This window comes from Palaemon carinicauda, chromosome 44 (assembly GCF_036898095.1).
Source record: "Palaemon carinicauda isolate YSFRI2023 chromosome 44, ASM3689809v2, whole genome shotgun sequence".
Taxonomy (NCBI): domain Eukaryota; kingdom Metazoa; phylum Arthropoda; class Malacostraca; order Decapoda; family Palaemonidae; genus Palaemon; species Palaemon carinicauda.
Genome location: NC_090768.1, coordinates 50116465 through 50128225, shown reverse-complemented (window position 1 = coordinate 50128225; position 11761 = coordinate 50116465). Strand labels below are relative to the sequence as shown.

General features: G+C 34.2%; 1 protein-coding gene across 1 annotated transcript in view; it reads right to left on the bottom strand.

Moving 5' to 3' along the window:
* Positions 1–10432: 10432 nt before the first annotated feature.
* Positions 10433–11761, bottom strand: part of LOC137634414 (uncharacterized) — a 6752-nt gene continuing 5423 nt past the window's right edge. The window contains exon 5 of the mRNA XM_068366809.1: positions 10433–11316. Within this exon, the coding sequence (XP_068222910.1) occupies positions 10913–11316 (404 nt within the window). The 3' untranslated portion in view covers positions 10433–10912. The remainder of the gene's footprint in view (positions 11317–11761) is intronic.

The following is an 11761-nucleotide window of genomic DNA, read 5'->3' as shown; positions in this document are numbered from 1 at the left end:
CCTTCATTTGACTACTATACTGGTAAGTAACTTTTTCATTATTTTTCGTTACCTTGCAGAAGCATTATTCTATTTTAAAATGCATAACACTAGGGATTGCATCATCTAGTAGGTGCAAACACTGGGGCTAACATTTTTCCTAAACTGTTAACGTATCAGAAATTGTAAAATTCTAACCCTACTTCTTTGTCTGCATCTTTTCCCACCTCTATGTGGGGTCGATGTTTCTGGCCAGGTACAGTAGTAAGGTTAGAATTTTACAATTTCTGATACGTTAACAGTTTAGGGAAAAATATTTGCCACAGTGTTTGCACCTACTAGATTATGTAATCCATAGTATGAATTCTAAAATAGAAGAAGCTTTCTAAAAGATAACGAAAAATAACTAAAAGGTTAATTATCAGTATAGTTGTCGATGAAGGTGTCGGGTTGTGTTGAAATATAACAAAACTAGTTTTAGTTTCCGTGTTGTTTTCCTGATGAGATAAAGAAGTCAGGATAGCGTACCCAACAATAAATCATTTTTTAAATGATAGATAAGATGTGTTTATTATACATCCAAGAAGGTAATGCATAGAGAAGAAAAGGCTTGTTTTACCATTACATATAGTTTCCCCAGTATGTTTTCCCCACCTAAAACCCCGAGTTCCCACTGGGGTCCCCCATTATCGTAGGATATACACACACACACACACACACACACATATATATATATATATATATATATATTTCTGAAACTATTCATTTGCGACGGGAACAAGTGTTATTTTCGAAGAGAGCAGAATGTTTTCTTTAGAAGAAAGTAGTTTTTTTCCTAGGTTACATTGCCCTGTAATACAGTAAAATATTAATTTTTATGTTCTGCGGCTTCTCCATTAGCTTCTCGTTAAGTTATACCAATAATTGTAGGTGATTTCCATTTTCTTAAGGCGTTGGTGATTCCCGTTTTCTTTAAGTGTTTAATTATGAGGGGAACTTTATTGTTTTAATTAAAACGCATTGGTTTTAATTTTTCAATTCGTCACGATAATCGATTTCATTCTTCAAGTGATTTGGTATGGTAGTTTATAATAAAGAGTTGAGTCAATCAGACAGGGAAATCTTCCCACAAAATGAGACAAAATCTATTTCCAACCGACTTCAAACATCTGATGAACAAAAACTAAGATCAATAAACCTCACCAGTTTATGATAACGTCTTTAACATCGACGCAAGACCTTTAGAAACACTTCAGTATCTCTCATTATCATGTAATTAAAACCAGGGTAACAACCTGGCTGGTAGAGGGAGGCAAACAGATATTAAAACATTTATCAATGTCAGTCTCTAAGTCTAATTAGAGGAAATATCCATTGATTAGCTTCTGGAAATATCCATTGATTAGCTTCTGGAAATATCCATTGATTAGCTTCTGGAAATATCCATTGATTAGCTTCTGGTGGAGTCTGGGGGAATAAATATCTTATGCCATGTGGATGAAAGGGACAATATTCTTGATTGTTTTCATAAACAATGTGATATTTAGTAATTTACTTTAATTGATTTTAAGGATTGTTTTTATACCTTTCCTTTATATTATGGCAGGTCGATTAAAGGGACAATTGTCTTGATTGTTATTGTTTTGTTTTAAGGATTGTTTTTTGCCTTTCCCATATATTATGGCAGGTGGATTAAAGGGAAAATTGTCTTGATTGTTTTCATGAACAATGTGGTATTTAGTAATTTACTTTAATTGATTTTAAAGATTGTTTTTATACCTTTTCCTTTATATTATGGCAGGTCGATTAAAGGGACAATTGTCTTGATTGTTATTGTTTTGTTTTAAGGATTGTTTTTTGCCTTTCCCATATATTATGGCAGGTGGATTAAAGGGAAAATTGTCTTGATTGTTTTCATGAACAATGTGGTATTTAGTAATTTACTTTAATTGATTTTAAGGATTGTTTTTATACCTTTACTTTATATTATGGAAAGTGGCTTAAAGGGACAAATGTCTTGATTGTTATTGCAAACAACTTTTCATTTGGTAATTTAATTTACTTGTTCCTGTTTTCCTGGTCCTATCACAAATGGAAACTCTCTGTCCTAAATGACCTACAAAATTTCTTTTAGGCAATAGGTTAGCCAAAGCACCAACCACCCGTTGATATACTACCGCTAGAGAGTTATTAGATCCTTTCACTGGACAGATAGTACTAAATTACATTGGATCCCTTGGGGCTTTTAGCTTTCATCTTTTCCAACAAGGGTTGTATCTTAGATAGTAATACCTTCTTAGGTATTTAGAGAAGCATATATATTAGTTTGTTGACTTTTTATTTAGGTTCATAAAAAATATATTGACTCTTGGGCTGAACTGTTTTTATTTAGGTTTGCTAAGAAATATATTGGCTCTTGGGCTGTAGTGTTTTTATTTAGGTTTGGTAAGAAATATATTGGCTCTTGGGCTGAACTGTTTTCATTTAGGTTTTGTAAGAAATATATTGGCTCTTGGGCTGAACTGTTTTTATTGAGGTTTGGTGAGAAATATATTGGCTCTTGGGCTGAACTGTTTTTATTTAGGTTTGGTAAGACATATATTGGCTCTTGGGCTGAACTGTTTTTTATTCAGGTTGGCTAAGACATATATTGGCTCTTGGGCTGAACTGTTTTTTATTCAGGTTGGCTAAGACATATATTGGCTCTTGGGCTGAACTGTTTTTTATTTAGGTTTGGTAAGAAATATATTGGCTCTTGGGCTGAACTGTTTTTTATTTAGGTTTGGTAAGACATATATTGGCTCTTGGGCTGAACTGTTTTTTATTCAGGTTGGCTAAGACATATATTGGCTTTTGGGCTGAACTGTTTTTTATTCAGGTTGGCTAAGACATATATTGGCTCTTGGGCTGAACTGTTATTTATTCAGGTTGGCTAAGACATATATTGGCTCTTGGGCTGAACTGTTTTTATTCAGGTTGGCTAAGACATATATTGGCTCTTGGGCTGAACTGTTTTTTATTCAGGTTGGCTAAGACATATATTGGCTCTTGGGCTGAACTGTTTTTTATTCAGGTTGGCTAAGACATATATTGGCTCTTGGGCTGAACTGTTTTTTATTCAGGTTGGCTAAGACATATATTGGCTCTTGGGCTGAACTGTTTTTTATTCAGGTTGGCTAAGACATATATTGGCTCTTAGGCTGAACTGTTTTTTATTCAGGTTGGCTAAGACATATATTGGCTCTTAGGCTGAACTGTTTTTTATTCAGGTTGGCTAAGACATATATTGGCTCTTAGGCTGAACTGTTTTTTATTCAGGTTGGCTAAGACATATATTGGCTCTTGGGCTGAACTGTTTTTTATTCAGGTTGGCTAAGACATATATTGGCTCTTGGGCTGAACTGTTTTTTATTTAGGTTTGGTAAGAAATATATTGGTTCTTGGGCTGAACTGTTTTTTATTTAGGTTTGGTAAGACATATATTGGCTCTTGGGCTGAACTGTTTTTTATTCAGGTTGGCTAAGACATATATTGGCTTTTGGGCTGAACTGTTTTTTATTCAGGTTGGCTAAGACATATATTGGCTCTTGGGCTGAACTGTTTTTTATTCAGGTTGGCTAAGACATATATTGGCTCTTGGGCTGAACTGTTATTTATTCAGGTTGGCTAAGACATATATTGGCTCTTGGGCTGAACTGTTTTTTATTCAGGTTGGCTAAGACATATATTGGCTCTTGGGCTGAACTGTTTTTTATTCAGGTTGGCTAAGACATATATTGGCTCTTGGGCTGAACTGTTTTTTATTCAGGTTGGCTAAGACATATATTGGCTCTTGGGCTGAACTGTTTTTTATTCAGGTTGGCTAAGACATATATTGGCTCTTGGGCTGAACTGTTTTTTATTTAGGTTGGCTAAGACATATATTGGCTCTTAGGCTGAACTGTTATTTATTCAGGTTGGCTAAGACATATATTGGCTCTTGGGCTGAACTGTTTTTTATTCAGGTTGGCTAAGACATATATTGGCTCTTGGGCTGAATTGTTATTTATTCAGGTTGGCTAAGACATATATTGGCTCTTGGGCTGAACTGTTTTTTATTCAGGTTGGCTAAGACATATATTGGCTCTTGGGCTGAACTGTTTTTTATTTAGGTTTGGTAAGAAATATATTGGCTCTTGGGCTGAACTGTTTTTTATTCAGGTTGGCTAAGACATATATTGGCTCTTGGGCTGAACTGTTTTTTATTCAGGTTGGCTAAGACATATATTGGCTCTTGGGCTGAACTGTTTTTTATTCAGGTTGGCTAAGACATATATTGGCTCTTAGGCTGAACTGTGTTTATTTAGGTTTGGTAAGACATATATTGGCTCTTGGGCTGAACTGTTTTTTATTCAGGTTGGCTAAGACATATATTGGCTCTTGGGCTGAACTGTTTTTTATTCAGGTTGGCTAAGACATATATTGGCTCTTGGGCTGAACTGTTATTTATTCAGGTTGGCTAAGACATATATTGGCTCTTGGGCTGAACTGTTTTTTATTCAGGTTGGCTAAGACATATATTGGCTCTTGGGCTGAACTGTTTTTTATTCAGGTTGGCTAAGACATATATTGGCTCTTGGGCTGAATTGTGTTTATTTAGGTTGGGTAAGAAATATATTGGCTCTTGGGCTGAAGTTTAATGTACGTAGTGATATTCTATTAAATCTTACAATTTCAAACACAGTTTGAAAGTACTTGGTGCATTTTTGGTAACTTATGCACAGATAAAAATTTGCCGTAAAAAACGATAAAAATCCTGGAATAAATAATGCCAGGCATTTTCATCTTTAAAAATGGATATTGAGCGAAGCGAAAAATCTATTTTTGGGTGAGATAGCCATGTCGTCCTGATGGAAGGTTCCTTTAAAGTAGCTTCCTAGGGTATATTTGACAACAGTGATATTCCCAGAGAATTTACCTTAAGGTCTCCAGAATTCCAACTCCTGGCACGAATATCCCTAACTTTTACCTTTAGGGATATCGAATAATATCAGAGGACGTATTCTTGAAACGCCACATAGCTATCTTCACCCCGCATAGCGTTAATGCTTCGAGGGGAGAAAAAGTGGCAAAAACGAAGGGGAGCCGTTAATAAGGTATGTCAAGGAGTGATATTACGGTCACCAACCCGTGAAAGATAATAACAAAGTAGGGTAAAAATTACGGTCGCCTGTATTTCTGAAAAAACGGCTGAGAGCCGTATTATTTAAAAGAGAATTTCCGATTAAAGTTACGTTTTTTAACAGTGTATAATGTACCTTTCGAACGGCCTCCCAAGCCCCGGTACGTGGTCATTATGACGTAAATACCAAGAATCTATAAAACAATTTTTTTGCTGATTGGTAACGTCTCTGCCTGGTGTTTCCCAGTCGGGGGTTCGAGTCCCGCTCCGACACGTTAGTGCCATTAGTGTCTGCAACCTTACCATCCTTGTGAGCTAAGGTTGGGCGGTTTGGGGGAGCCTATAGGTCTATCTGCTGAGTCCTCAGCAGCCACTGCCTGGCCCTCCCTGGTCATAGATTTGGATGAGATTGAATTTGGCGAAAGAGTTTGCTCTTTATAAAGAAGACATTTGATATTCGATCTCTTTAAAGAGATACGCCTATAAAACGCTCTCTCTCTCTCTCTCTCTCTCTCTCTCTCTCTCTCTCTCTCTCAAGTTACCTTATCAGAATTCACTGATTTTGTCAATATAAAAAATCATTGATTTTGTAAATTCTAAAAAAATTCACTGGTTTTGTCAGTATCAAAATTCACTGTTTGTATATATATATATATATATATATGTATATATATACATATATTATATATATATATATATATATATATAATATTATCAACATTCACTGGTGTCTATACATCAAATGCTAATATTATACGATATTTAATATCAGTTATCAATTTTCCCCTCATTTTTAAATTTCACATAAGTCACCCATACGTCGACTATGATTCAGATTTACCATTTGTCGGAAAGAAATGATTTAAATAAGTCTCATAAAGGTCGAGTGAAAGGGTTTTATCCAGGGAGTGTAATATAGGGATGCATTTTGCACTGTTTATTGAGGGGTTCGACACGCTGTTGGTGCGATATATGTGTAGATTTATTGGTGGTTATGTGATGGTAAACCTACAGGGTTCAATCATGTTTCTAATAGTTAAAGAGGAATGTGGGTGAGACTTTTTGTTTTGTATATATATATATATATATATGTATATCATATATATAATATATATATATATATATATATTTATATTATATATATAATATATATATGTATATATATATAATATATGTATAATATATATATATATATATATATGTATATATATTTCATATATATATGTTATATATATATATATATATATATGTGTTTTTGACGTTGTTAATAGTTTGTGTAGGACATATCTGTTTTAACGTTGTTACTTTTTTTTTTTTAGAATGATTTATTGTTAATTCATTCTCATCATTTATTTATTTCCTTATTTCCTTTCCTTACTTAGATATTTTTCCCTATTGGAGCCCTTGGGCTTATAGCATCTTGCTTTTCCAACTAGGGTTGTAGCTTGGCTAGTAATAATAATAATAATAATAATAATAATAATAATAATAATATATATATTATAAATATATATATGCATATATATATATATATATATATATTAATATATATATATATATATATATATATAATATATATATATATATATATATATACATACTATATCCTACGGAACATAATGTATTTTTTAGACTTTAGGTGGACTAAACAAACGAAATCAAATTAATGCAGTTCATACGATGTATCCGAATATGTCAAATGTATTTTCTCTGTTTAAAAAAATACCATTGATATTGTATTATTTTTTCAAACTCATCGTTACCTTAGCAAGCTATATCCCTTAGTTTTGAGTAATTGAAGCTCTCTAAAACTTATATGTGATAAAGATAGCAAGCTATATCCCTTAGTTTTGAGTAATTGAATAGTTTTCAAAATCCTTCGATTCTTAGACTACTCCCAGCTGTATGGGATAAATGTACTCTCTGAAACCCTACGGGTCTTAGACTCCACGCTTCACTTACCTTCGCCTCGGAAACTTCCAACTCTTTTCCAAGTCTTATCTAAGTCTTGCCAAAATATCTCGGTATTTCAGACATGATTGGCCCACAGTGCATTAATTAGTTCAGAGTTTTGTTTATTACTGAAGTAAATAGTAAGATAGCTAGTGTGAGCGACCTGTCAAAACTGACAGATGAATATTTAGATAGATATGCACGCACACACGCACGGAATCAACCTTCCCCACCCCTCCCCGTTACTTAACTACTATGCGCTAGTTTGGGCAATTTGTGGGAGATTGTTGTTTCCCGAGTGGTTGCCGTTAAGCGTGACAGGATATATATATATATATATATATGTATGTATATATATACATACATACATATATATATATATATATACATGTATATACATATACATGTGTGTATATATATATATATATATATGTATGTATATATACATACATATATATATATATATATATACATGTATATACATATACATGTGTGTATATATATATATATATATATACACATGTATATGTACATACATTCCTGTCACGCTGAATGGTAACCACTCGGAAAACAACATAGAGAGAGAGAGAGAGAGAGAGAGAGAGACTTGACTTGTCTAGTCTACAGAGCATATGTTCCAGAATTTTGTTTACTACTGTAAGTAAGCAATCGGATGTTAATAACGATACATTTTTTCCCAAAGGGTTCTAAGTTACCGTACTAGAAATTGTCAGTTAATTGATTATACAAAATACGTTTTTCTATTTTCAGTTTACTGGATAATCTACCATCGTGTTTTGTTGGATTAATATTCAAAATTAATAATTTCATGTAGGATTCAGAGAAAATCCAAATTTCCAAATTACTTTTTTTTATTTTTGTAATATTAATTCAAATATTCATAATGATATAACTATGCATTACATACTATAAGGCAGCTACAAATGGATAATCCTTGGATACTAGCGCTGTTGCCATATTTTCATTTTCAGTTCATTGTTATCAATAGCAAAGCTTTCATGAGAAATGTGGCAACGCTACTAATCATATGCAAGTCTCAACCCTTTGTAGGTAGACTATAATATAAATCCGTACATAATTATGCATTGTATACCATAAGGCAGCAACAAATAGATAATCCTTGGAGATTAGAGCTGTTGCCATATTTTTCTTTACCAATTCAATGAAAAACTTGGCAACGTTGCTAATCTTAAGGTAGACTATACCATAGTCGCCGCAGAGATTTTGAACGAAATAAGCTCCACCCCTTGATGACGTCATAGCCAGTCATGTTGTCTCCCGCTAATGGAGACAACGTGATTGGCTATGACGTCATCCCGGGGTGGGGCTTATTTTTCTCGGAATCTTTGCTGCTACTTTAGTATAATTGCGTATGATAAATAATAATCTAGTTAAGAAATGTTTTGAAAAATTCTTATTATAGCCTATATCACTTCCCACCTTTGTTCGATGAGCGAAAGAGTATTTTCTTTACGAAAATAGATTAAGCATTTTAAGAACTGTTACGAGATCTATTCTTATTTGTTTAGGTTTTTACCTTTCATCATAATCCTCTCCTCGTACACCTATTGATGCAAAGGGCCTCGGTTAAATTTCGCCAGTCGTCTCTATCTTGAGCTTTTAAATCAAAACTTCTCCATTCATCATCTTCCACTTAACGCTTCGTAGTCCTCAGCCATGTAGGCCTGGATCTTCCAACTCTTCTAGTGCCTTGTGGAGCCCAGTTAAAAGTTTAGTGAACTAATCTCTCTCGGGGAGGGCGAAGAGCATACCCAAACCATCTCCATCTACCCCTCACCATGATCTCATCCAAATATGGCACTCGATTAATCTCTTAGTTTCATTTCATACCTTCAAATTAAATGTATTGCTTTCTTTACATATCTTTGTTATAGTTTTGCTTCTAATAAAGGAATAGATGTATAGAAATCGAGACATAAACTCCAACACTAGCGTCGGGAGAGCCCCTCAACAGAGAGGTTCAACTGTAGAGAAATTACATAGTTACTGGAAAGCAAGATGGAAGAATGGAAATGGGAACTCTGTTAAAGTAGAAAGCAAAAGAGTGGGGGTAGCCTGGGTACTTTATTATTTCTCTCGACTTTTAACCTTATTTACACCTTTCATAGAGATGATTTTTAGACTATAGGTCTTTAGGACAAGTTTGTCTGTGGCCAACCTTTATTTTTGGAAGTAGATGCTTCATTAAAGGTAAAGGTATCTAGTTTCAGTTCCTGTTTCATCAGAATAGATGCTCACCAGAAGCTCAGCCTGGCAAGCCCAACTCCACACTGTGGGGCCTAACCACAGCAGTGGCCTCCCCAGTAAACAGCTTAAACTCATTGTCACTTGGCTGCGATCGATCTGCTGGCATGCGGATACTGGACGAATACGTTACCACAGTACTAGCCAGGAGGCTACATGCATTATATGCATTATTTTATTCCTTTTTTCTCAATTTCTACTGATTGTTGTAATAATGATGACATTTAGTATAGGACACATCAATAATTTGCATTTTCTTACTCTAACCCCATCATCATCATCTTAACAGTTCACAGACATAAATCTCTTTCAAGTCCATTGCTTCGTCGATACGTGGCATCTCCCACATATCTTCCTCGTCCAGCCAATTCCATAGCTACTCTTCTTCCATTCCCATGACATGTCCAAACCAGCCACAGCCATCATCGTGACACTCGAGTGTTACATATTTTTAGAATGTTCTTATTTTCTTTTTTGTGTCCAAGGTCTTCCCTTGTAAGACCTGGTCTTTTGTACATTTGAGGTATATATATATATATGTATATATATATATATATATATATATACAGTATATAAAGAGAGAGAGAGAGGTATATATAAATATGTATTTGTGTATATATACAGTATATGTATATGTGCATATTTTCAGTATTTATATGTATATACAGTATATATATATATATATATATACATACATAAGTACAAATAAATGTATGTTTATATGTTTAGTTGTAAATATATATTCATGTGTATATATTTTACATGTTTATGTATGTATATATATATATATATATATATGTAGAAGAACCACAGGGAAAATGAAAATACGAAATATAAGATTAAGTCCTGACTAGTTTCGTGATACTTCTTCAGTCTTCTGAAGAAGTATCACGAAACTAGTCAGGACTTGATCGTATATTTCGTATTTTCATTTTCCCTGTGGTTCTTCTGCATCTGAGCATCACATTTTCCTGTGATTTTTACGTATATATATATATATATATATATATACATATATGTATGTATTTATGTAATATGTGTATATGTGTTGCTACGTATGTGTGCACATACTCCAGATACTCAAACAAAACATGTATATGCTATATATTTACTTACATACTATCATACGATTACCATCTAGAAGCATACATATGAATATTAATGTGTATGAAGACCATCACTCATTAACATATCACTCATTTGAGCTTGAATAATCCCAAACTTTAAGCAATTCTTCCCTCCAATGGATTTTGTAACGTTTTTTCATAATTCATCATTGGTCGTGTGTGATCCTTGAGTACAAATCCAGGATATTTAGATTCCTGAATACGGTACTTCTTTGAAAGACTGTATAGCTAAAAATCCTTCATTTGACATTCGTTGTCACCGCAAATTATTCTTTTGTTCTGTTGTATGTTATAATTAAGGACAGAAAACAACATATAGTTTAGATCAAGTTAAACCTCCAAGTTAGTAATATTCATGTCTTTCCAAAATTTGAGAACCTCCAAGTTAGTAATATGATCGTCATATTCAAGTCTTTCCAAATCTGACTGAACAAGGGTTGGTTCTGTTCGAAAACTTACAAGCTTCGTCTAAGCCAAAAAGTCCTGTTGTCGCATCTCTGTCGCGACCTACCACTGGCGCAACAGCTGTTTCGCCCACGATACGCGCTTCCTCAGGGCCTTCACGATAGACTTCCACGTAATCTCCACTTAGGCATATTGAGTTAGGACTGGAGATTGACCTATTCATCTCCTGTGCCTTCTCGGCAAGATATTTCTGGTAGAGGCTGTTCTCGCTGTCATGCGATGACTCTGCACGAAGGGGTGGAGGAAGGGCAGGTGGAGACCTGCAGAAGGGGAGATCGGATATCTCCTCATACGTGTTGTCGCATTCATGGCAGGAGGCTGGAGGCATCGCTGAAGACTTGGATTCTGTTGAGAAAAAAGATTTGCCAGCCATCAATCAAGTGAAAATGTATTGGGGACATCTTCACCAAGAATGTATGGAAGCATACTCTTATGTACAAATCTAACTCTCTCTCTCTCTCTCTCTCTCTCTCTTGAGACAAAAATGCATTTGTTGCTGTTGTTGTTGTTGTTGTTGTTGTTGTTGTTGTTGTATGTGTGTCTATGAGGGAGTGTGTTCCTGCATCCATCTTATTATTATCATCATTATTATCATTATTATCAGCTAAGCTACAACCCTAGTTGGAAAAGTAAGATGCTATATGCCGAAGGGCTCCAACAGTGAAAAATAGCCCAGTGAGGAAAGTAAATAAGAAAATAAATAAACGATATGAGAAATAATTAACAATTAAAATAAAATATTTTAAAAACAGTAACAACATCAAAACAGATATATCATATATAAACTATA